General features: G+C 41.9%; 2 protein-coding genes across 2 annotated transcripts; both read left to right on the top strand.

Annotated features, from left to right (window-relative positions):
• Nucleotides 1-25: 25 nt before the first annotated feature.
• Nucleotides 26-3,608, top strand: LOC118413956 (replication termination factor 2-like). The gene is made up of 4 exons (XM_035817633.1): nt 26-201; nt 1,476-1,713; nt 1,920-2,091; nt 2,448-3,608. The coding sequence occupies exons 1-4, from the start codon at nt 133-135 to the stop codon at nt 2,905-2,907; spliced, it is 939 nt and encodes a 312-aa protein (XP_035673526.1). The 5' UTR covers nt 26-132; the 3' UTR covers nt 2,908-3,608.
• Nucleotides 3,609-8,439: 4,831 nt separating this feature from the next.
• On the top strand, nt 8,440-25,184 carry LOC118413914 (sodium- and chloride-dependent glycine transporter 1-like). The gene is made up of 15 exons (XM_035817558.1): nt 8,440-8,781; nt 16,598-16,862; nt 17,608-17,739; nt 17,988-18,143; nt 18,366-18,492; nt 18,716-18,848; nt 19,165-19,293; nt 19,670-19,782; nt 20,149-20,273; nt 20,686-20,798; nt 21,011-21,172; nt 21,634-21,736; nt 22,067-22,191; nt 22,867-23,025; nt 23,272-25,184. Exons 1-15 carry the CDS (start codon nt 8,710-8,712, stop codon nt 23,425-23,427), a joined length of 2,070 nt encoding a protein of 689 aa, XP_035673451.1. The 5' UTR covers nt 8,440-8,709; the 3' UTR covers nt 23,428-25,184.
• The last annotated feature ends 1,626 nt before the right edge of the window (nt 25,185-26,810 follow it).

Below are 26,810 nucleotides of genomic sequence, written 5' to 3'. Positions count from 1 at the left end.
GTGGATTTGGTGCTGTATGATTCAGGTCACATGACCAGCCCGACTAGTTACACCAGAAGTTGGGACAGGAAAGTCTGGAAAATTCCAGCCAGGTTTTTCTACATTATCTCGGGAATTTGAACGGAAAAGAACATGGGATGTGACGGAGGAACAATCCCAAAGAGGGATGAGCTCGTTAGGATGAAGAAAAAGCCAGAACAGGTATGTTTGGTGTAGTTATTTGACGGCTGTATTCTGAAACTCATCAGAAAGGGAAGTTGCCCCCCTCCCCACAAAGTGTCGCAGAAACTTGAGAAAGTGCTGGAAATCCAGTGCTGAGGCAGCTTCAGCACTCGAGGCCCTCCTGTCAGCACTGGAAACCGAGTGCTGACGACCACTTCAGCACTGGATTTCACTGGTAACATAATAGATTTAAATAATGTAAAAACAATATCACAAGTGTCTACTCTAGTCCAAATCTAGTAAACGCTAGTGTCACACAAGATCTGATTGGAGATTAAATAACACGGACAGATATATCTAAGTCTAAAGGAAATAACTCAGACAGCCGTACGGACGCATGCTACACGAATATTACGTTCAGCACTGTAACGTTCCAGTGCTTTATAAACGTCAGCACTGGAAGCCCAGAGCTGAAGTTTTTACAGCACTGGTCTTCCAGTGCTGAAAAGTCCCCGGGCACTGGTAAATCCAGTGCGGAACCCGTTACTTTTGTATATCAGCACTCGGTTCCAGTGCTGACGGCGGTTTCAGCACTGGGTAACCAGTGCTGAATGACCTTTGAACTGGCTCGCCGCCTCTCCGCCGCGAGTTCAGCACTGGAACCCGAGTGCTGACGGAAGTTCAGCACTGGAAAACCAGTGCTCGGAAAAGTTCAGCACTGGAAATCCAGTGCTCGCATTGGGTTCAGCACTGGAATTACAGTGCTGAGGGAGCTTGAGCACTGGAACAAGGCCGTTCAGCACTGGAAAACCAGTGCTGACGTTTCTTCAGCACTGGAAAACCAGTGCTGAAGCCGATTTGACCCATTGATTCAGCACTGGAACACCAGTGCGGAGACCGTTACTTTTGTATACTTGCGTCCTATATCAAGAATTTTTGAGTTGGAGGAACGGACAAAACTTCTTCTTCTTTATCAATTTTTATGTCAAAAAATCTGAGCACGAAAGTCTTGCATACACAAAGAAAGTTCAATGTGGTATGACAAACCCAGTGTCTTGTAATATCGTTTTTACTAGTCCACTTCGGTGAAAACTGTAAGGTGAAGTTCAAAAGAGTAAGTTGTGTCTTGAGGGCTCCCTGATAAGTCTGACCCACTAACTGTTAACAATCAGCCATCAGAATTTCATTAAATTTTGACTCTGATACTAGTTATGTTCTTCTATAACACTCTCTGGCACCTGTTTATGCCCAATGTCGATCTTGAGGCAGAACTGTCTGCTGCTCGTCTAACATCCAATCCCTTCACATTACAGAAAGACAAGAATGCAGACATGGTGGCAAAATGGCAGCACTGTGCGCTCAGCCAGGAGCCACTGCGGCCGCCCATCATGGCCTGTGAGATGGGCCATCTCTACAACAAGGAGGCCCTTCTGGAAGCTCTGCTGGACAAGTCAGGAAACCCCAACATTCAGCACATTCGCGGGCTGAAGGATGTGAAGGAACTGCAGCTGACGGAAAACCCAGCACGGAAGAATGGCAAGCCCGACAGTGGTATGTACTATGTACGATTTCTACCCAACAGCCTGAAGGGTTAAGACACATGTGTAAGTGTTCACAAAGCCGCTCAGTTGCTGTAAGACTTACCAGCATTTAGACCGAAGGGCTTGTCAAGGTCATTCGCATCTTAAAGTTGCAGAACATTTGTTTCAAATTAAAAGGAGACATGTGAAGGTAAGAGGCTTCTTCCTATCTTACAGGTGATGCATATGCAGACCACCAGGCAGCAAAGTACATCTGCCCAGTGGTGGGACTGGAGATGAGTGGTCGTTACCAGTTCTGTTTCCTGTGGGGCTGTGGCTGTGCGTTCTCTGAACGAGCGCTGAAGGAGGTCCAGACTAAGACATGTCACAAATGTGGGGCTGCCTTCAGGTATGTATAAACATGACTTAATGGAGCCACAAGGGGGTAATTTCAAGCAGTGTTTTTTTATATCAGTTACCATACAAGTTCCTGACTCCTGAAATATGATTAACATGTAGTAGCTCTCTGTGCACATCAAGTTTATTAATTTCTGATGTATTGTCAGGACTCTGGTGCTATTTGGGTTGGAAAGGGAAGTATGTGTAGGAAAGGTAAATGAAAACAATGTAAGAATCTGTAGTTCTTTGCTTCCTTTTATATTCATTTTTACTTTTGTGTCCTTTGCAATAACATAAATACATGTACTTTTTGTCTTCTGACTTTAGTAAGACCTAAATTATAATTTTCTCTTTTTTCCCTCTCAGTCAAGAGGACGTGGTGACCTTGAACCCAGCTGAAGATGACCTTCCTCAGGCAAAGGAACGCATGGAGCAGCGTAGGCTGAAGGCCAAGGCTGACAAGAAAGCCAAAAAACAGAAGAGAAGTGCAGCAGAGACTGTATCCAAGGCACCAGCTGAGGCTTCCTCCAGTAGTAGTTCCTCACCAGACGGACCATCATCCAGCAAACTGACCAACGGAGCATCGTCCAGTTCCACAGACGGACCACCTCCCAGCAAGCTGACCAAACTGACCAATGGTGCATCATCTTCCAGAGTGGACAAATCCAGAGGAGGCACCAAACCAAATGGAGCACACAAAGGGAAGGCATCAAGTATTTACCATGATCCCAACAGGAGTGAGGTGTTCAAGTCCCTCTTCACATCCCATCATAATGCTAAGGAGAGGGTGGTACATTGTGCCAGCTGGGTCAACAAGAGTATCTAGGGTGCGTGTGACTGTGATGGGAACTTTACTGTCACATCCCTTCCTTTAAAACAAGCAGAGGAAAGTGTACAAAAATGTATATTGATTTCGATCGTATGATAGACCAAGAGATAGCATGAAAGTGAGGGGATACTAGCTAGGGGTCTCATTGAATAAACATGGACTATGCTTGCTACAGCTACTGCACAACTTGATTGCAATATATTAAAGGTATGTGTTTAGTAGACTTTAGTTGACACAGCCCTTTCATTCTTGTCTAATGTATTCAGTTTTGAGTGCGCATGAATGAAGCAGATACTGCTATTCATGTATAGATGGTATAGTATCTTGCTGTACAGTGTAATTCATTCAGAAGTAGCACAGCACTGTTGTCCGATAAAAGGAATCAATGTAAAATCTCCTTTAATCTTGTCATGTGTTCAGCAAAGTACTAAGAAGATGGCTGTGAGTTGATGACTTTTTAGTTTTGAGTTGAAAAACTTTACCTTATGTGGTCAGCTATTTTAAAAGTCTACTGTATTTTTACACAACAATATCTGCAAGTAGTAATCGGTGCAATGTTTTTGTTAATGTTACATGGCTATTCATTAGCTTCTAATCTCTAGAATCTGAAGTACCTTGTATATATATAAGCTCATGTTTGTTCTTTTTATAAATTAATGTATGTGTAGTACACTAAACAAAGCTGTACTTTTATCAACTGTTATTGTCATGTGTTTATCTGTCTCAGACTGCACATTCATAACTTTCTCATAAGGTTATTATACCGGGCACTTAAAAAGTAAAAAACACATTTTGGCCCAAACTTAGATGTTGCAGTATTAGGTTTTCAAATAATAGACAACAATCAACACAGCTCTGTTCCTCCAGTGAATGAATCCAGTAAACATTGAAAGAAAGCTGCAGTCTTATGTAAACCAGTAAGGTGTGATTTCCACAGACTTTTGACTGACATTTTATCTGTACATCAATATAAACTAGCCTGACAAAAATCGTGCTACCGTCCAGCCCTACAGCCAGTGAGAGATTGTGTAAACACAGGCTTAATATAAACATGTATGCAATATTAAAGTGCCCAAAGCTATACTAAATTCTTCTCTACCAGAATACAGGAATGGCTGAAGAGTTTACAGAAGGAGCCTCACCAATTGGTACATAAATGATAAAAGAGTCATAAGACATATCTTTAGAAACAAGCTTGGAATTACTTGGGATAGTGCACCTTCAAGTGTGATTCCTGCCAAGTTGTCCTGAACGTCAGAGGCACATTCTGCCAGGGTTCACATTTGTAGGTGCACAGAAAAGAGGGAGGTCACTGGGGTGTTCCAGACAATCTGGCAACGTCAGGCATACAGAAAACAGATCTTCTATCTTGTATGTAAACTGATGAAAGAGTTGTTTTCAGAATTAATGGTCTGAGGCTGCAGGTGTGGCTGCCTGTATGGGCTTTTCCCTCAAGAGCTTACTCGGCTTTTGCTTCCCTTCAATCATAGCTGTGACAAGACTGGGTAAACCCATGACAAGAAGCCAACCGGGACAGCCAAGTAAAGGGAACTCCAATGCAGGGTGGTGTATGCCAGTATGGCAGCTGCTGCGATGTGCCTTCTTGGTGACAGTCTGCACTGTGGTCCTTCTGGTGGTCCTTCCATTGTTGCCATTTCCTGGGCTGCACTGCAGGGCCATGTTTTGGAAAGTAGGCCTCTGGTAAAGGGTTAACAGTATTCAGATTACTAAGATGAACATGTATCTGATGGTGTACAACACAAACGTATTCAAGTGCCCATACTCCTATAGCTTCCTGTGACTTGACTGAATCCAAGCATAGTACCTTTTGACTGCTAGTACTTGTACTGTATGTTATTGTTTTTAGTGGTACATTTGTATTTCCAATGCCTTGTGCACCATTGGGATCTAGTGTAACAGAGATGATGAGAATACAGTAAGGATTCTATTGCCCGGAACTAGGTAATAGAGACCTCTTGTGATTTTGCCATAAACTGTAGCAAATAGATATCTAGGTGGCATCGATGATACCAGTAGTCATAGAATTGTTCTTGGCGCACATACTTTATGCATGTAAGTTGAAAACTGTAAATATTCTGTATCTCTTCCAACAAACAGAAACAGGCACATGCCCACAATTCAAAAGTTATCTTGATCTTCCTCACCTACTTCCTACTTTGCTGCCTGCAACCCGGTTACGTTCTCTGTCCAGCATACAACTGGGTTAAAATGTAAAATGCCAGTGTGCAATACCTCAATGGGATCTTGGAGGTAGAATGCCTGCTCTTTAATAACATTTTCTGACTGAAGGTGCACTTCAAAGGGATCCTGGAGGTACTGTTGATTTGCCACAAAGGGGTCAAGTAGATGAGATGCCTCGTCTGAAGCATCATCGGACTTTTAGTGCACTCAATAGGATCCTCCTCACTACTGCAGTCTGGCTGTGGGTCATATGGTGCCCTAGATGCGGAGACAGGCCTCTTCTCCTCAATGGTGTCACTATAAGGACCAACAATGTTGCATCCAATCAGCTCCTAAGACATCAAGCCATTCTCAGGATAGTATATGGTTCCACTTCTCGACAATTACCGTGAACCTTCCACATCAGGGTCATCAAGCAAATGTGGCATCTCCTGACGAGTGTATACCTCCAAGTCACCAGCAACTCTGTTGAAACAGCCAACACCTTTTCGCCCGGCAACTGATAGTGTTTAGCTCAATATCACCCAACGGAACCCCTGTACTTGGGATGATCTCAGCAATATCTGACTCAATGATGTTCCCAGAAACTGTCTTGCTAGTTGCCTTGCTGCACAGCTGGTGTCCTGTACTTGAGACACAGTGCAAAACAAGTCCATCCACAGTCTGTCCATCCTCTGTGTCAGGCACGTGTAATAACTACTTAAGATTTCCTTTCGTGGACGTAAAAGGCTCCTTTTCCATGGTTACTTCAGGAGCGTAAAGTTCATCATCGGTTTCATCTCCGGATTCAAACGTCTATGACTATGGCTTCAGCTAAGCGAGAAAAGTCGTCGTCGCCATGGGAACCAGTAACAGCCAATGAAAGAGCAGTTGTTAATACCGATGTGGACACCGTTCCGACACAATTTCATAACTCTTATTGATCAATCAAATAATCGGCACTCCAGGCAATGACTACAGGCAACCCTCGGGAATACAGGCAGTGACCCTTCATGACAGATATTTATAGATTACAAAATTTCATGTTTTGGCATTTCTTCACTCACTTTGTTTCGCATGTTCGCACAGAGGATGTCATCCATAAACAAAGTCATGGCTATGTGGCCTTATCTGTATGACATTATAATGTCTATTATGTGAAGAATAGAGTATCAGAGAACAAGAAACAGGGTGATAGAAATAGCAAGGAAACATTCCACCATCCTTGCACCATATAACCAAGCCTGTCATCATGCGTTCACAGTATGCTTCTATGCTGATTGTTGGCCTCATGTTGAACCTCAAGAAAGTACAGCCAAACGTTAACCTATTTTCTGTCAGTAAAACCAAGAATAGATGGCGATTATTCCCTCGTAAACCTAGCTGGAGTGTATCTTCTGAATACCGTCTGTGGAAACGCCGCTAGCATGCGGTAGCTCCGTTAGGTCTCGAGAAGAAAACGATCAAGTTCACGACCAGAATACAAACTGTATGCTGAGGCGAGGTCACACCTGGGCCTTTCAGTGGTCGGTAAACGTCCCCCACAGCCGCCCAGACTATTGTTATGCAATGTTCCGCCTTTTATACGGACCTTCACAAACAGATTCTGTGGGAATTCTGCTGCAAAAGGTGGATTCCGGAGGATTTCCTCGGTTGTCATGGGAACGTAGGTGCTGGGCTAGGGCGAGCAGGATTCAGGGAGAGGTCAGAAGTGACATTGGGGAAGGTTCAGAAGAATTTTCTGATCGAAGTACGGTCGCGGAAAGAACGCCGAAACTTTTGAAGTTATAATGAAGTACGTCAATGGTGTTTCAGCGGTACATTCGAGACAGCTTTTAAAAATCAAACAAAGAATCTGTTGCAATATGAAAACTAATTAACGTTATACCCTCAGAATCAAGAATACAGTATATAACTAACTCTGCAAATTCTTGATTGTTTCAAGGAGATATAACCTCCTTGATATAACCTCCTTGATTGTTAGATGGATGTACTCATGGAATCAGTGATTGACATCACTCGGGATCCAAGACACAATGCACTCTATCTCCAGACGATAACAAGCGAAATCAAACCTCAGAAATAGTGTGGATTACTAACAGAATTAAATCAAAGTGGCTGATTAGATTAAACTTATCAAACTAAAATAAATTAAACTTCTCACGCAGACAGAGACATTCCGGACATTCCGCAATTCATAGGTCGTAAGAAAGAATATTTGACAGTTACATTTATATAATACAATGTTATCCTAACGTTATCATATAAGAAATATATTCTACTGTGAATTTGACCTCTTCTCGCTTCTTTATTGTGATGAAAAAGTAATTATATCCTCCTCCCAGGGTGTGTATATATATATAATTGGTGGTGATTTTCAACATAGGCTTACATTCTGTATGATGGGTGTCAAAGCTCCATTCCCCACCATATCATCATAGAGAACCTTAGCCCATATTGAAATTTGTGAATCAGTGAATTCGAAAGAAAAAAGATAAACACCATAGTTCCAGAAGTCTGCAAGGAGGCTATTTTCACGCATCTCACAACGCGAATTACCCGATAACAGTTTTGGCACACCCTTCTTCTAATGAAAATAACGTTAGATATCAAGCTGTTTCCGTTACTATTTAATACTGACCAGTCAACTGGAAATGAACTTAATGAAGTCATACTTTCAGTTTATCTGTGATCAGACGAGTCTTGTGCTTCTTGTTGAGCTGTCGCAACCGTGGGCGTTCGGCCAGTTTTCTCTTCTCTCCAAGCGGCCGCGAGACATCAAGAAAACAGTGAAACTAGAAAGCCAGACAAAAACGGCTTTAAAAAAAAACGTCAAAAACAGCCGGAGCCTAACCTCTGATTGTAGAGTTTATAGTTTTTCTCACAGCGAGTTTCTCTAAATAGATGACATTATGGAATTCGAAAGAAAGACAGTACGTTTGTTTGCCGATGGTCCCAACAGATTATGAAATAGAGCAAGTCGGCATCTTCGTTTGAAGTTTCTGCATTGATTTATATCATCACTGAGTGACTCGTATTTTTTTTTTTTTTTTTTTTTTGAAAACCTGCATGCGCAAATGTTCTTTGCTTGCAAAATGTGATGCTTTTGAAGTAAGGAAGTATGAAGTATGGCCTAGGATTTATGGGTTTGTCATCAATAGGGGAAAGAAGAAAGCATAGAAATGATGAGGGAACATATTGTTTAAAGAACAGAAGAAAGTAGGAAAGAAAACAAGGAACAGAAAAGGAAACGAGAGAAAAGAAAGTAAACGGGATAAGCAGCTGCGCCTGTGGACCCGCCGCCTCCACCGGTGCAGGTTAACGAACCGCCCCCACCGAAATATTATTTCCATCTGGCCTTACTTTGCTGGCTGTCCCTGTTTCCGGCTGGAGGAAGGAAGGCCTCTGGTGCTGGGAGTGTGCCACAGTGAAGCACAGATAACGGACGCCCCTGTCTCTTACGCCTTACCCCGCCTTGACTTTGACCCTGAACTGACGCAACGTTTCCAGCGTTTACACGGCGTGTAGAACTCCGCAGTGGGGCACAGGGCAGCGACGGGCTTCCAGGAAGAAGGCGTGAGGAAAACGGCAGGAAGAAATCGCCAATTTCCTAACAAAATGGAGACCTCGAGTTCGGCGATCGAGATGGAGGAGCACCACGAAGGCGAGAACGGGAAAGATTTGGGTCAGGTAAGTTGTTGAACAACGTGGTCACAAGTTTGTGGGGATGTTAACGTTAGGTGTGTTAGATTTAGAGCACCGGGCTGTCTTTATTTCTCAGGAACGTGCTGCTCGCTGCAAGAAAAGCGCAACAGTTGGTTTTCGTACACCACAAAAACAAAGGCGGGCAAATTACACGCTGAACGGGCCTGCCACGACCTTGGGGTAGGCATGTCCGGAAAATTTGCCTCCCTCTTGATGTGTTGGGTCCCTAAGGGTGGTAACGGGCCCGCTGGCGACTTTGAACGTGACCTGCTTTAATGGAGTGATCCCAGCCTTACTTGTGTCAACAGTTAAGGAGGGGCGGGGACATCTCCACGGTTTGGAACTAGCCTGAGATATTTGCTGAAAGGAACATACCAAGTCACATTTCCTCCACTTACACGCTAGGCTGTCGTTTTTCTTGGACTTCAAACTCAGAGCGGCTGTAAAATATGATTCTGGAAAGAACATCCCAAATAGACCCACTCCAAACCTTTGCATAAGTGATAAGAAAAGATGTCGTACTGAACTTGACATAACTTGCAAAGGAAGTACATGTATTTGGTGTGTAGTTGTGAAAATCTTTAAAATGTAATCATGGTTGCCAAGTTTTCCTTTCCAGTGTACAGCAGACATCACAGCGGGATTTACCCTGTTCAGTCTGAGGGGCAACAAGGAAATATCTGAAAATGTATGAAACTTGATGAAACCTCCTTGATGAAACTTTGTGGGGTCAACAAAGATTTATACTTGGATGAATGGTAAATAAAGTGAAAGGAGAGAGGATCAGGAAAAGATTTCCAAATGACAGCAGCTTCCAGCATTATAGCTAAACAGAAAGTGTTTATTGGGAGATGTTCACGTTTCCATATTTGGCAAGGGAAACAGTGAATTTTCTCAAAAATAATGTGAAGAATTTCTCTCTAGCTCTGGATGCAATATCCAAATGGGTTGGTACATATACATAGGCTTAATTAACCCATTCAAGAATAGAAGAGGGATCTTCCCTAATCCTCATGTTATGTGATAAGTTATCTGTACTTTGGTTGCTGCCATGTGGTTTTTATCTATGTTGATGCACACAGTGACATCTGAGTGGTGTCATCACCTGTTTCTCACTGTCTGTCACTAGATAGACCTTACTGAGGACATGTAGGGATGCTGAGTATTTAAGAACTGATAAAGACAACTTAAAAAATGTGATTCTTAAGAAATATATAGCCTTACAGCTCCTGAAATAGCTGTCCAGGACCTGTCTCCAGATGGAAATTTACATGTTAGGTATGGAATGGACATATATTTCAGCCTGTCCATCCCCAAACCTGAATGTAAAGACATGAAATTAATGTAAGCTATCTGACTGGGTAAGCTTAAATGACTTAAGATTTAACAACTTAACAACATGGGCTTCCAAACAATGAGTGATGGGGAATAAATTTAAATATATCCCCGCTCCCCAGATGTTTCTTCAAGTTTAAGAAAAAAAAAGTTATGGTTGACTTTGATCAATCGCAACATAAAGAGTTGCCCACTGGACACAATCAGGATAATGGACATAATCCCACTGATTTCCCCTGGCTCTTTCTTGTCATCATTTTCACCACATTACACCAGGTGTGGACGGTTTGTATTAGAACCAATTGTAGATGAAAGTGTCCACCTGTTGAAACTGGTGGCTATCAGCACAATTACTTTTCTGTATTAATCTGTCCAAGTAAGTGCAACCAGTCATTCCAGAAGTGTTTTGTTTGTTAGCTGCACTTTCTTTTCATCCCTGTCCTGCATTGCCATACCGGTAACTTATGGCATAAGGATGTATTCTCCAAGCAGAGCTTTTGGTCAGTGGACAAGTAGTGGCTGCCTCCAAATAATTGTCTAGCCAGTGTGCTAGCCTTTTTAGCTATGAAAGTGACTGAGAGAGCGGAGTGAAGCTGAAAAGTTGTCACCTAATTGAGAAAATTTCTACTCTTCAAGCAGAGGTTAGGCTCTGGCTGTTCTTTTATGTTTATTTTAGTCGTTTTTATTGGCCTTTCTATTTTGTCATGTTTCTTGACGTCTGCCAGCAGAAATATGATAAAAATGACTAAAACACGTTAAAAAAAAACAGCCAGAGCATAACCTCTGCTTTGAGAGTAGAAAATTGCACCCACTATTAGCCTATCAACTGAAACCTCTGCTTGGAAAATACTATGTATAATTAAGTTATTAAAGAAAACAACCAAACCTATCTCTTATGCAATGTGACATCTTTCCACCTATTTTAGCACAATGTTGTTTGCAATTTTTGGTTCCTGTGTGATTCCAATGTAGCCAATACGCTGCTGAGTCTCTGCCTCAGTTTTATGTCACTCCTCACTGTGAAGTGTATGGAATCACTCTGGAATGTAGACAAAAGGTGGATGTCTGCCACTTGTTTATTTTGGTCCCACCACAAACTCTTGGAACTGCTAACAATAACATAGATAGAAACAAAATCCTATTCAAATCAATAGCTTCCTATGGAGGCCACACACGCAAAACATACACAAAGTGAGGGTCAGTTCTTGTAGTGTCAGTGCTTTTGTTGAGTAAGGAGTTTGGTGGTTGCTGCGCTGTTGTTTGCGAATGTATTCTATTCTGTTGTGTCTAACGACAATATATGCCAGATATCTATTATACTTACAGATTTTTTTCCACCATCTACTAGTCTGAAAAATTAGAATTCATCCTGTGAGTGTGAATCTTTTTAAAAAAATGTACAGTTTAACTTGTGTGATGCATTTCTAAAAAACTTTTTGAACCGTTTCTGTAACCTGTTCTCTACTCTATGGACTTTGCTGTCAGCCCCTGGTTAATGCTGTGTTTATAGCCTGGGTAGAAGGTTTACCTCAGTCCCAGCTTACTTGACCCAGATCTACCCTTACTAACCCACAAGATCGAAAAAAGATGTTTGCAAGAATTGAGACACAAGATTAACACTCTAAAGTCTAAGGCCAAACTGAGTTGAACAGACCAAGGAGGTTGAAAAAGAATAGGAGTCGGCTCATAATAAGCACCCCGTCGTAGCTCAACCTCCTTGAACAGACTTCCCTACTCCCAAAGATACTTATAATTTGGATAAGCATGTCCCAAAACTCTTTGGTCCTGAAGAGCATTAATGTTTTTGTCACATAATGGCTTTTTCAGGGAAATTCAATGTAGGGTCTTTCTGAAACCTTCATTTGTACATTTTTTGTCATTATAAGTGAAATATTGCAGTACAGGCTTCTTGTTGACATATCAGGTTTCAATTAATATAGTTTACATTCTTGACATTCACAATTTCCTAGCTGTCAGGGAGGGCACATGGGGGCAAGGTTGTTACTTTTGTTGTACGTTTTATATTTTATATTGACCTCTGGTAAGGTTTGAATTTCCTTTGGACATGGCGCCTCACTCAGTCAGGAAAATGCAATAAAACGTTAAGAAATGCAGATTGTCATAGGCTAATGCAAAGTTGAAAGAAATAATCAGAAAGTTACTGTTGCTGATTTTCTGTTGTTACAGTTGAATGAAGCAGTGTTAAAAGATTCCTGGCAGGATGTAAAGCAGATCTGGCCATCGCAGATCCCAGGAAACAAACAATGGCTTCCTTGTACTTGAACCAAGCCAGGCTTTTCCACCCATAAATGAAATGCCCTGGTCATGCCCCAGTAGGGCTCAGGGTCCCTTGTATGTATTTAGCTGTGTTGAATGCCTCAGAAATTCAGCAGTCTGGCTTCACGCATGAATGGGTTGTGTTAAACATGCAGGCTGCTGACAAGAGGGCCTAGGGTAGCTAGTGTAGGGAAAGTCACAAAGGTTTATATGACTATATTGGTAATAAAATATATTCTACTAAAAAAAATTTTTGTCAATGTGCAAGACATCAGAGATATCCCCAGAAAAATTAATGTAACTGCGTTATGAACATTTTGGAGATCTAAGATTTAAAAGCTTTAGAAAATGGTTACAATAATATCTATACCAGAGCATGCTGTAGACCATCTATTTTTACCATTTCTTGCTTTGTTTGAGAAGAATTAAGCTTGTACAAATAACATGGCCTTTGTAAGGTCAAATAGTGACATTGTCACAATTGTTTTCTTTTTGGTGTAATTTTTAGAACACCTTTTATTTTGATGTCATACTTAATGAAATGTGTCAGTCTTTTTAATTGATTCCTTGTTCTCTTACATGGATGAGAACAGCTTTGCCTTCTGTGTTTCTACATATATGGGTGTAGGTCAATTCCTGTACAGTAGTATAGAAAATTAAATTTTCATTTCCTTCAATGATAGAAACAACATTTACCTACTAGTAAGTTTTCACCGTCCAGATATAAGTATATACATTGTATCTTTATTATCATGTAATATTTCAGTACTTGCATTTCGTAAATATTTCTTTAGAAACATGTATAACAGGGAAATCCTTACTTGGGAATTCCCCTTCTCCCAGCAGTATTAACAGTGCAGCTTTGTACCAGACAAAAGCAGCAGCCTTTCAGTGGCCTCATTTGTGCCTACAAACTGAGCTACCAGGCAGAATATGAAGACTAACAAATTAGCTTTCATGTATTTTAGCATTTCTGGGGCTACATGTGCTGAATTTGATCTACCATATATCAAAGATGTGAAAGATGTGGTGTGAGGCCCTGCAGCACTGTGTACAGTAGTTCCTTTGTACTCGTAGATCTGTCCAATATAAACCTTGATGAATTTTCAAAGGCACAGAGATTCCCATGTGAAATGAATAAGAGCTTCTGCTGATGTTGACATGACCATTTTAATATTTCTTGGCCTTGTACACAGGTTATTAAGCTCCCAGCTAAATTAAAAAGCATTGGAGAAGCTCCAAGTAATGAATTCCAGATACACTTGTTGGGGTTGTGGATCTTTATGGTTTTTGTCAGTTGAACTACATTATTGTTTCTTGGATTTTTTTCAGAAAAAAATTGGGTCGGTCGGTTGAAAAAAAAAAAAAAACTTTTCAAAAAGTCAGGAGTAGGAGAGATTGGACAAGAAAACCTTAACTTTCAACATTTAGGGTTACAAAGTCTGAAGTTTGAAGAAAAATTATAGCGTCCAAAATAGGCATGTACACTACGGTGACCTACTGGAATTTGAGTCCCATAGTTAATTTGAGAAAGGAGAGGCAGTGAAATTTTGTCAACACAATCAGTGGCTATCAATTTGAAAAGTTTTTATTTGTTTTTTTTTCAAATCGGAAAAGATAGGGTCGGGAAATCTGAGAAACAAGAAATAAAATTGGTGTGGCCTTAGTTTCAGTTTGTACTGATGTCAAAGCTCTTTGTACCTTTGACTCTTTGAGGGTGGACCAGAAAAGGGGGGAGGCGGAGAAAGGGAAACATCAGGTATAAAGTAGCTATTAAAGTTAAAACACCAGACAGCAGAAATTGGAAATATCTGACCATTTTAGACAGTGGAATTCATAAATCTGGTAAATTTTGCAATCACCACCATGGGCCCTTTTTTCTGCACTAGCCCCCATATCATAATTCATGGAGAATCCTGATGTTGTGATAGAAAAAAATTCACGTTGTGAGCAACTTAAGACCTTTACTAGCTACCAATATATCTTATTTAACGTTCCCCATTTTATATGTATTATGGGATGAAAGGGACAGAAATGGAGTCTTCAGTGTTCACAGTAAACCCTTGTAACAGCTGTCAGATCTAATCAGATTATCCCTATTCTTATTCTTATCGCTAATGTCTTCCTGTTGTGGTCTCTACATGCCCATGTAAACCTCACAGTCTCTAGCCAGCTAAATAAGGACAAGAAAAAGAAATCCTTTGTGCACGTTTTTTCCTGGGATATACAATAGAGTAAGTACTAGTACAGAAATGCAGTGTATTGTTGTCACTCACTCGTACACTCACTCAACTCCGCCTGCAGAATACTGGGCCTTACAAGCCCAGCCTTCCTCTCATCTCCAAGTTAATCTCCAAGTAAACATCCAGGTAAATGTAGGAGGGCAAAGTCATAGTTTCTCCAGCTCCCACAACATGCACATTATTGAAAAAATATTGGTTTTGACATGTATCGTTACAGTACACGTAGTTAGTAGTTACCCACACCGAATTATTAGTGGCTTTTGCATAATTAGTACCTGCCTAAGCTATTTTGTGAGTTGTGTTCAAACTTTTAGGTTACAGATAAAGTAGATTTAGGCAAAGAAGACCCAGATACCAGGAACATAGGATACCTATAAATGGGTACACATCTCCCATGACTGTCTCATTGACAAAGGGACTTTTGAGAATCCTATCTGTCCAGCAGTGACCCCAAGTGACCTATGGCAGCAGGATACAAGTGATTCCAATTTCAATACTTGTAGGGACTGTCCAGTAATTGCTTAAGGGAATAATGGCTATTGTGAGATGGCTAACATTTGAACACAGGGATAATGATAAGAACATTAAGGAAACATGAGTTTGGTATGTCATGATTTGGTGCGAAAAAGATGACAAACAGTCAGAACTTCATAAACTACATTGTGCTGTCATTTACTGTAAATCTTTTCTGTAGAAATTTCGTAGCGGTTTTACTTCAACAGTTTTGTAGTCGGACCTGATCTACACCGTTAATTCATGATACTGCCAATATGTACACATGTGTCTTCCTTTTTACCATGCAAGTTGACCTTTTATCACTACTGTACTATGGAATTGTTTTACTTTTAGTCTCATTCAGTCAAGTTTAAAACACTAGGAAGTAAAACCACTGCGAAAATGTAGATGAATTTACAGTACCGGTACTTCCTAAGGCAGAAAATTCTGGCACATGTACCGGTAGTTTGAAAGTTTTGACAAAAGCAAGTTGACAGTTGTAGGATGCAGCAGTGATAGTAACAAGAAGCCAGGGGTTAAGTACTGTACTGTTGACAAACACCATACCTGTCACTGTTATGTGGTCAGGCTGTGCTGGCCCTGAACAAGAGGGAATAACCAGCAAATCACCATGGATTTCATGGTCAATTTATCATGAACAAATTACACACATGCTAGAGCAGTTTCTCCTTTCAGGGGTTTTATTGTCCTTTTCAAAGTTGTACAAAGCAAACAAATAGGCACTCGTATAACTCATATAACTCGTATAAGTATAAGGAGCAACACATATTTAGATACCAGTGGAGATGGATAGTAATGTACTTTGAATTTTGTTCATATTGCTTTCCATTATAACATATTCTGCATTATAACTTATTGCATTCATTCAGCCACCTGCAGCAAAGGGGTATCTTTCCATACCAGTTGACCAATGCATATGCAGATATGCCTGTTAGTATACATTATTCATCATCATGATCATTCCTGTTATTTTAACATAGCCAATTAAAATTTACTTTTTATAGCACAGGAGAGATTGGTAGTATTACAACCTAAGCTTTGGTGTGCTTTTTTTCTCCTTTGTTTCATTGGCATGTCCTATTTATGCAAATCTTATCAGCTTTATGCAGGAGTCTGCCGCTGGTATAGTTTTCTATCCAAAGCTTCCTACTGTGCCTATCAATGCAGATAACATGACCCAAATGTCAATCAGCTTGGCAAGCAAAGATAGCCAAGGGGACCATTTCATGTGTAAATTGGGCAGTCTGCAACCCTTCCGCGCTGAAGCCTTCTTTGGCAGTTACTGATACTAGCAGAATTTTGCTTTATAGTTGTATCTCTGTGACTGATGTTTTTGCAAAGTCCTTGTTTATTTGATGATATCAGACTCCTATGGCTTATAAAAGATTTCTGTGACTCCTCACCCTTCACATGGCTTCTGTCCCCTCCAGGCATCGGATGCTGCAGTGCACAACGGTAAGATGGAACCTGCCGAGGAGAATCCAGACTCCTCCGACATCACGGAATCCACGCGGCCGATCTTCATTATGGACGAGCCGATAGAGGAGCCGTCGGCGACCTGCTGTGGCTGCGGGGAGGAGAACAAGGAGCGCGGGAACTGGACGTGCCAGTGCGAGATGATCCTCACCTCCATCGGCTGGGCGGCTGGGCTTGGACAGCTGTGGAGGTTTCCCATGCTGTGCTTCAGGCATGGAGGTTGGGTGTACTTCTCATTGTTGTCAGCACAGATGATGGCCTGGGTGCAAGGGCTCCCATACTCATTCCATGAGAACATTTTGAGGGAGCCCTGCTACTAAATAGGGTAGCACCCAGGCTACACAGATGATAAAATCATCATATTTCCAAACACCTCAGCTCTGCCACTGTTTGGGCCCATCCATATACTGAAAATGTGTTTAATTTCGTGGTAGCGGAAAAGGGACTTTTCGTGGTGGTTTTAAGTTCGCGGTAACACCATAGACTGCAGTCTACTACCATAATAGAAAAATGTTCGCGGTGGTTTTAAGTTCGCGGTGAAATAGTCACCACGAAAACCGCGAACATAAATCCACCATGAACATTTCTGCATTTACAGTACTCAATCAGAAAGCATTTTGAGAGCACACAATCCTCCACCAAAGCAGAAAAGTTGTCTTCATTTAGATGTTTACGATTTGCTAGGGGAACTATAATTCAGTTTCCTCATCTTTCTTTAAGTCAGATCCCTATGAAGGAAAAATCTTGAAACTCCATGCGTAACCTTTTGGAATTCTACTGGATAAAGCACAACAGTATAGTATGTTTTGGTACCAGAAGGTACGTTTATCTTGGATGTATAGATCCAATAGTGCACATTCATCACATAGCTAGGAAGGTTGATAAAACTCCATGCTAATTTGTGTTTCTTTCTTTGCAGACGAGAAAGTAGTATATAATGTGACATTTGTTGATTGCTTTACAGGAGGGTTTCTTGCAGTGTGGCTGGTCATGCACATTGTATTGGGTTTCCCTCTGGTCCTGTTGGAGATGACACTGGGACAGTTCACCAGTCAGGGGCCGCCTCGGGCGTGGAGGGGAGTTCCACTCTTACATGGTACCCCAACCTTTTAGTCTTACTACGTCCTTACCTTGACTGTTCAGAGGAGTTTTGAAGTAAAGTCTTGCGCTTGTCATTGTAAAGTCTTCAGCCTATGTCAACTATTATATGTTTAACCTTTCTGATAGTGGAGCCATAGAAGAGCCAAATTCTTGAATCGTTACACACTAAAGGTCAAGGTTATGTACTTTGATTGCTTGCTGTGTGGTTGCTGTCGTTAAACAGTGGTGTTTCTGCCATTACAGGTGTTGGGTTTGCAGTGGTTGTCATGATGTCCATCCTAGCGATATACCAAAACACCAGCATGGCGTACATCCTACACTATTTGTTTGTGGGCAGTCTGCGTGATCTTCCCCACATGGTGCGCTGTGACAACTACTGGAATACTATGGAGTGCAATGGTGAGGACAACTCAATGGCTACAGACCTGATTGAACCCCTCATTTTGTTGACCGATGATGTAGATTCACTTCTACATCCTGCCATAGTTATGATATTTTAACTTAAGTCACCAATGTTGCTCTGGGCTGACAGAGAAAGGTCGCAAATTTTTTGTGAATATTGTAAGACCATTCCCCTTTTGTTGTTTGTGGAGAGATCTTGACTTGTTGACTATATTGCAGATTATGGCCTGACCAACATGACCGGGTGTCGTGAAGTGGCTGGCTTCATGTGGTACGATGACAGCACGGGACACTGGCAAAACTACACACAGTGTCCAACAAAGTCTGCCCCTGAGGAGTATTGGAGGTAAAGATATGTTCTATATCTTTCACTCTATATGAAGTACTAGTGGGTGTCAGGAAAATTTTCTTGCCCGCCTTGCTTTCACAGGTCAGTTTTTATTTCAGAGTGTTGTGGCATTCCAATTGTACTTATGAACGTTATCTGAAGATAAATGATAGGGGATAAAACAGAATTAAATCTACTGGAATATCATGACTCCTCTCTGTTTTCCTCACCCCCACCCCAGGAACTATTTGCTGCAGCAATCAGATGGTCTGGAGACCATGGGGGCAGTACAGCCGGGTCTGGCCGGGTTTCTCTTCCTGTCCTGGCTCATGGTGTTCCTGGTGCTAGCGTTTGGTATCAAGTCTGCTGGCAAGGTGTGGGGAACAACCTGTATAAATTACATCCAGCAAGTTGCCAGTTTATCACATATACTGTTTGGCATTTGACAATTTTTTACAATGGTAAGATGCTCGCTGAAAAGAAAACTAGCAAGGCAATGGATATTTTGTATGGCAAGTAATTCCTTTATTCTGGACAACGTCTGCAACGTCCAGCCCTTGCAAGATGGGGAATAATGGATAGTGAGTATGAGTGAGTGTGTGTAAGTGTCATGAAACTCTTAATGTTGCATCTCTGTACATTACACTTAGCATAACTAGAAAAAAAACAGCCTGTTGTTTCACCATTTAGGTTGCATACCTGACGACAACCATACCCTTTGTGCTTCTGGTGTTCCTGTTGTTTCGAGCCATGTCCTTGGATGGGGCAGTGGAGGGATTGATATATCACGTGACTCCAGTTCCATATGCAGGCTTTGATGTAAGTGTGTGTGCCATACAGTTCACTTTTCATTTGAGGGCAATGTTCTCAGATACTGTTTTACTTAGTAACTATAGACCATCAATTATACAATTTTAACCTCTGTAACATAATTGTGAGAGAACCTATTAAAAGTCACTTTTCCTTAGAGGGTAAGTTTCTATCTCTAAAAATGTTACAGAGCAACTACCTAGCTTTACGCTAACCAAAGTTGCATACTGGTACCTCTGTCATATTTATGATTGCCAGAGGACAGTGTATATCTTTCATGCTTCCTTATTTTTGTGCATGAGATAATCTTTGTTGTTGTAATTTGAGGTCTAGTGGAACAGTCAATGAGATAAGGCGTGATGATATGTCCCTTCCCTCCCACCAGAGGACAGACCTGTGGGTTGATGCTGTGATGCAGGTGATCTACTCCCTGGGTGTGGGGTGTGGCTGTTACACCACACTCAGCTCTTACAATAGGTTTCACAACAACACAGTCAGGTCAGAATGGACATCACTTTTTACTACTCATCTCTCATATTCCTCTGTATGTACATAACAAAGTTTGTCAGAATATTCATGTGCTTTGTACAGTGCTTCTGAGGCTGCTCTGCCTGCAACTCTGCAGTATATTGAATTTGCAATGACTTTATTGTGCCTTGATAAAGGTTTAAGTGGCATCAGAAACAAATGTAATGGCTATGAATGACAGTACATAGGATGAAACTTTGACTAGCTTGGATGTTATACCTGAGTGGTGTTAGTATGCTTTTTGCATAGTTTTTAAAGTAAACACATGATGAAAACATGTTAACTGGATTTTACCTGTGGCTGTGAAAAAACAAAATATTGCTTTTCCCCGTACAGAGATGCAGTGCTGGTTGTGTTTGCCAACATTTTGGTGGGTATGCTGTGCCTGTGCATGTCTGCAGGCTTTCTGGGCTTCCTCGGCAAACAGTTAAATGAGCCCATAGAAAATCTAGTGTCTTCAGGTATCACTGGACTTCTTTTTATGTTAATTTTGTCATATGCTTAGTTTGTTGAAACTTGAATATATCAGAAAGTAATGCTTAATGTCATCTAATGCAATCATTGTTGGAAATAGAATAAGCAATTAGCTTAATGATCCTCCACAGCTGATTTCGATTGGTTTAAAAGCAATCTTCAGATTGTGTAAAATTAAATCTCTGTCTTCTTGGTATTTCTGTTTCATGCTGAGCCATGCACATTTTCCTGGTGTTTCAAATACATGTGTGATGAATGGAGGTGCTTCCAGCATAGATATGGTTAAAATCTTTTTCCAACCAGTTCTACCCTCCAGCTCTTCACAGCATTGATCAGTTTGTAAAGATAGACTCTTGCCGTCCTCTCTAGTCCTTGCTTCACCTCCTGGCTATCTTGCAGGTCCCCACCTGGTGTTTGTTGTGTTCCCCCGTGTGCTGGGGCTGCTGCCTGCCTCCTACCTGTGGTCCATCCTGTTCTACCTGACTCTGCTGCTTCTCGCCTTCAGCTGCCAGGTAATGTCACATCAGGTGTGACCGTCAAGTTAAAGACGAAGGCAACACCTTCCTTCCTCCGTGCACACTGCCAGCATCCTGTTCATCTCTGACAGCTAAACTGAGAGGAGTCTGATTTTGAAAAAAAAATTGTTGTGATTTGGCTGCCCTGAATTTTCCGTTATTTTACTGTACCAAGAAGCTTCACTGGGTTGTTTCTTCTAATCCCACAGTTTGTAATCGTGGAGACCATTGTGACGTCACTACTGGACCTGTTTCCATCAGGCAACAACGGCACAGGTGGCCTGTGTAACAGGCGCATGCTGCTCCACCTGCTCCTCACCTTCACCAGCTGCATCCTCTTCTTCCTGCTGGGCCTACCGCTGGTCACACAGGTCAGTAACCTGTGGGGCAGTGACCCTTAAGCTAAGGGCACAACCCGCCGTACGTGCAGTTTGTTCGTACGTTTTTTTTGGAGGCCATGTCTGCCACGTATTTCCGAAAATGTTCAGGTTGTACTTTTTCACATTGTGTATTTGTACGTGCGGTGGGTTGTGCCCTTAGCTTTATAGAATAAGCCAACACCCAACACAACAGTCAATAAGTAGAGATGAACATTGCAAGGAACTTGATTATTACCTGAAGTATTGCGACCTTCTTGCCTATGTAGAGCTGAACCTTGGTATTTATGGACAACTATTACTTTGCACATGTATCCAACAGCAAAGATATAAGCTTTGATGACTTGCATTTATTGTCAAGAAAAGGTCAGGCTGCATTATGAATATAGGTAACCATGTAGTTGATCTCACCTTGATACGCATTTAAGGCTGCACATCTTTTTTGCATTCTCCAGGGTGGGCTGTACCTGTACAACCTGCTGGATACTTTTGTAGCCTCTGGGTTTGTCATCCTGCCCATCCTCCTGCTGAAGAGCATCGGCATCTCATGGTTCTATGGTAAGTGTTGAACAGGACTGTCTCCAGGACCTGTCCTTCCATCCTTAGACGGAAATTTGCTTGTTGGGACAGAATATGATTTTATCCCATCCATCCCAAAAATAACATGGAACTGTTGAAAATGTCCTTTCATAAACTTAAAATGACATATTTTACAAGGAAAATCCACAACATGAGCTCCCAAACAATGAGTGGGACAGACAAAAATTTAAAGCTGGAGACAGCCCTGGTGCTGAAGTTCCTTCTTTACACATGTCCACAGCTGGGCTTTGTTTATTTGATATGATAAACTAACACAGTACCTTATAACTAGATTCTTGTATTCCTCAGCGATCAACCGTTGGGGCCGTGACCTGAGCCACATGCTGCAGTACTCGTGCTGTTACTGCTGTAATAAGCTAGTGACAGTGGTGTGTCAGGTGTGCTGGTGTCTACCCATCCCCCTGTACCTCGTGGTAAGTCTCACTGTGATGTCAATAATTAAGTTATGTGTGTATGGACTTCCATATTATACTTGAGATATGCCAAATAGCAGTTACTCATGGAACTGGGTATGATTTTGGAAATGGACAGACATAACAGATTGTGTCAGGGGGCGTGAGACTGATGTGGGCTTTTTATCCATGATATACTACATCTGACACAGGGCCGGACCTCTCTCTGTCCCTGGCTATCCCTGAGTGAACTCCCCCCTCTGCATCCCTAGGTCTATGTAGGTCATTCGAGTAACTGCTATTTGGCATATCTTATTACCTGGACATCTTATTACCTTCATCAGTATACTTGATTTAGGTTGAGGATTAAGATGGGTTGTAATCTAAATTGAAAGGATGGGATAACTTGCAGTTTTCTGTCAAGAAATGTCACACTCTTTTGGATATTTGACTGCAGACCATTCTGGAAATATCTAATATGAAAAGAATGGATTTAGTCATGAAGTCACCATTTACCTATATGATGTTTGTTATAGCCCTATCCAATGGGTTTTGAATGCAGGAAATGAACATAAGGAACACATGGTAAATAACTTACAAAGATAAAAACTTCTTGTAGCATACAACTTCATTAAGGTTAATAATTACAATACAACTTTTCATGGCTTACATCAAGATCATTTTGTTTTCTTACAGGGTTGTCTTTTATGGACGTCCCTATTGTGGCCCAATGAGGTATATTTTGAGAGCTACAAGTACTCAGATGGACATGTAATAATGGGTTGGCTCATTGTCGGAGTAGAGCTGGCTCCCATTCCTCTTGTTGCCATCATCAACTGCTGTCTGGCATGTTGTGTGAGTATGCTGGTACTTTGTCTGAGGAATATTTCATTGCAGAAACTTAACTTCAGACTTGGAGTCTTAGTCTGAAGTTTTTTGTAAAATCTTTGGGGCAGAAATGTAATGTGATACTGCACATATTTGTGTCTGTTCAGATCAGTGGAAGATCACATCTTCATTGAGCTTGTTTGGCTTGAGATTACTTTCACTACTTTGTAGGGTGTAAGGATTCATTGACCCATCTCTAACCTTTCCCTGCAGGTCAAAGGTCGCACCATCATCAGACCCCCTGCGGACTGGGGACCGTACCTCCAGCAGCACCACAGAGGGAAGAGGCGTGGCAAGGTGCTGAGTCAGCCCCACATCCCCCCCAAACCCACCATCATGGTCGTGGACTCAACCGTCACCAGCTTGTGATATGCCTGCAGTAGACACTCAGACTATTCCATTATACAAGCGATGAAGAGGTAGTCAGCTAGCTTTGCACATTGTCAAAATTCTTCCATCCCACCCTCTTTAATGGAAAAAAATAAAAAACACTCTGAACTTTTAAACCAGTTTGTCCCAAATTTTTAAACACAGTGAATTTTTCAGGCATTTTTCTTAGGAGAACAGAAGTAGAGGGATATTTTATGCTTATTGCTGTATCCATTGTTGCCATGGTGCAGCATTTTAATATTGTATGAAATTAGAGGCGCTAGGAAACTTTTAGATGTTAACTTCAAAGGTTTTACGTAAATTATGATATGGCTGCCTTAAAACCTGAGTGCCTGGGTACCTCAATATAATGTTGCCATGAAAAGAATGGGATTATGTGCCTTTTTGGAATGTAAGAACAAGTATTTTTAGTCTTTGCAACGTAAGAAGCATTTTTAATCTTTGGAATGGAAACATCATGAATTGAGCCTATGTCATCTGCCTCTCTATGATGATGGTTGTTCTTAGTGCCATAGTATGATGATTAGAGTGAAGAAACCTTGAGAACCCCATCTAGACTGTAAACTATTTATGTTCTGATTGCACAGTTTGTTATGCACTAATGAGTAGATTTACTGATGTAGACTTTTATTTAAATATCGAGATGGCCACAACAAGGTAGAAGTCTATAATATTAGTGATGAGTTGTGGTTCAAATGATGTTGAATGATGATACCAGAGTAGTTAAGTTGATAGAGATTTATTAATAAGCTGTAGAGTAATCTAGGCTTTGTAAGTGTGAATACATGAAGGTGTAAATATGTTATTATAAAAAAAAGGAACAGTGTTAATGAATATGAACTGACTGTGAAACAGTTGTGTGAACATGTACTCTGTTTTTGTGTAAGGATTTAAAGAGCCATGGATTTGAATATAAATTAGACTGTTTTGGGTCCGGATAGGCCCCGTTTAATGTTTTTCAGCAGTGCATGACAAGCTGTAGGAGTGAAGTCGTTGTGTCTGAATGTTTGGAACAAAAGTTTGTGGACTGATGTCAGTAGGTATTTGTTATTGCCATGTATTATTGGAATGATGATATGTTCATGTAAGGCATTGTTATGTTCAGACATTGTACAGTCCTTTTATTGTGTGCTGTCCTCAACAAATTATTAACATTTGAAAATTTGGTTTACAAGATTTGTGCATAAACATAAGTAAGGACATTTCAACTTCAGATAGTCCTTGATATGGTTTGTACTTTGGAACACCATGTTATGCACATTGCAGTCTGGGTATTAGTTGTAAGGAAACACCTGAGTTGTTCAGAGGTTTATGAAAGCTAGCATGGTAAGCCATAGCCAACTCCAACATGTGTAAGTAACAGACAAGTATCTGGACATGTATTGATAAAAAAGTGTTCTACAGGTTCTGTCATGTTGGCTTTCTGCAGACACTAGTATCACCAGTGTGAAGGTACATTATGATTGAACTGCAGCAGTGGCTGTATTACATGTTACTCTTGTAACAGGGTTTGGCCTGAAGTTCCCACCATAAGATAAAATGTTTTCAAAGGTGATAAGATCTGATGACTGTACTATCCGCTTGCTTAAGTGATGTGATGTGAGTACCTGATGTAAACTGTACATGTTGCACGTACCTGTTTATATTGTTTGTCATCTATGTGTAACTACAGTAAGGCAATGTCTTGTCTGTCAATTATCTAATAAAGAAAATACTACTGACCACTGGAGTCATGTTACATGTGAGTGATTTGTTGAGAAACTTCTTAAGTTTGGTTAAGTCTAAAAAGAAAGTGAAGCTAATTTCAGTTTACATTGTCAACCACATCATAGTAGATATACCTTTCCAAAATGCTACAAAGGTGAGCAAAACCAGTCAATTGCTGCAAAATTTCATCTCCATCACAAAACCACACCTAGAACTGGGCACTACCCACAGGAATTACAACCAACCTGTCCTTGGTGCTGAACACCTGACATGCACAGACAGACCTGTTCTTGGTGCTTAACACTATCCTCTCCTACACAGACCTGTCCTCGGTGCTGAACACTATCCTTCCCCCACTACACAGCCCTCTCCTTGGTGCTGAACACTATCCACCCCCCACTACACAGCCCTCACCTTGGTGCTGAACACTATCCATCCCCCACTACACAGCCCTGTCCTTGGTGCTGAACACTATCCACCCCTACACAGACCTGTCCTTGGTGCTGAACACTATCCATCCCCCACTACACAGCCCTGTCCTTGGTGCTGAACACTACACAGCCCTCTCCTTGGTGCTGAACACTATCCATCCCCCACTACACAGCCCTCTCCGTGGTGCTGAACACTATCCATCCCCCACTACACAGCCCTGTCCTTGGTGCTGAACACTATCCATCCCCCACTACACAGCCCTGTCCTTGGTGCTGAACACTATCCATCCCCCACTACACAGCCCTCTCCGTGGTGCTGAACACTATCCATCCCCCACTACACAGTCCCCTCCTTGGTGCTGAACACTATCCATCCCCCACTACACAGCCCTCTCCGTGGTGCTGAACACTATCCATCCCCCACTACACAGCCCTCTCCTTGGTGCTGAACACTCCATCCCCCACTACACAGCCCTCTCCTTGGTGCTGAACACTATCCACCCCCACTACACAGCCCTCTCCTTGGAGCTGAACACTATCCACCCCCACTACACATCCCTCTCCTTGGCTGCTGAACACTCCATCCCCCACTATACAGCCCTCTCCTTGGGGCTGAACACTATCCACCCCCATTACACAGCCCTCTCCTAGGTGTTGAACACTGCCCACCCCAACCCCCACTACACAGCCCTCTCCTTGGTGCTGAACACTCCATCCCCCACTATACAGCCCTCTCCTTGGGGCTGAACAGTATCCACCCCCACTACACAGCCCTCTCCTTGGTGTTGAACACTGCCCACCTCAACCCCCACTACACAGACCTGTCCTTGGTGCTGAACACTATCCACCCCCCACTACACCGCCCTCTCCTTGGTGCTGAACACTATCCACCCCCACTACACAGCCCTCTCCTTGGTGTTGAACACTGCCCACCTCAACCCCCACTACACAGACCTGTCCTTGGTGCTGAACACTATCCACCCCCCACTACACCGCCCTCTCCTTGGTGCTGAACACTATCCACCCCCACTACACAGTCCTCTCCTTGGTGCTGAACACTATCCACCCCTACACAGACCTGTCATTGGTGCTGAACACTATCCATCCCCCACTACACCGCCCTCTCCTTGGTGCTGAACACTATCCACCCCCCACTACATAGACTTGTCCTTGGTGCTGAACACTATCCACCCCCACTACACAGCCCTCTCCTTGGTGCTGAAC

Source organism: Branchiostoma floridae, chromosome 4 (assembly GCF_000003815.2).
Source record: "Branchiostoma floridae strain S238N-H82 chromosome 4, Bfl_VNyyK, whole genome shotgun sequence".
In the NCBI taxonomy this organism is placed as follows: Eukaryota; Metazoa; Chordata; class Leptocardii; order Amphioxiformes; family Branchiostomatidae; genus Branchiostoma; species Branchiostoma floridae.
This window is presented reverse-complemented; position numbering and strand designations above follow the sequence as displayed.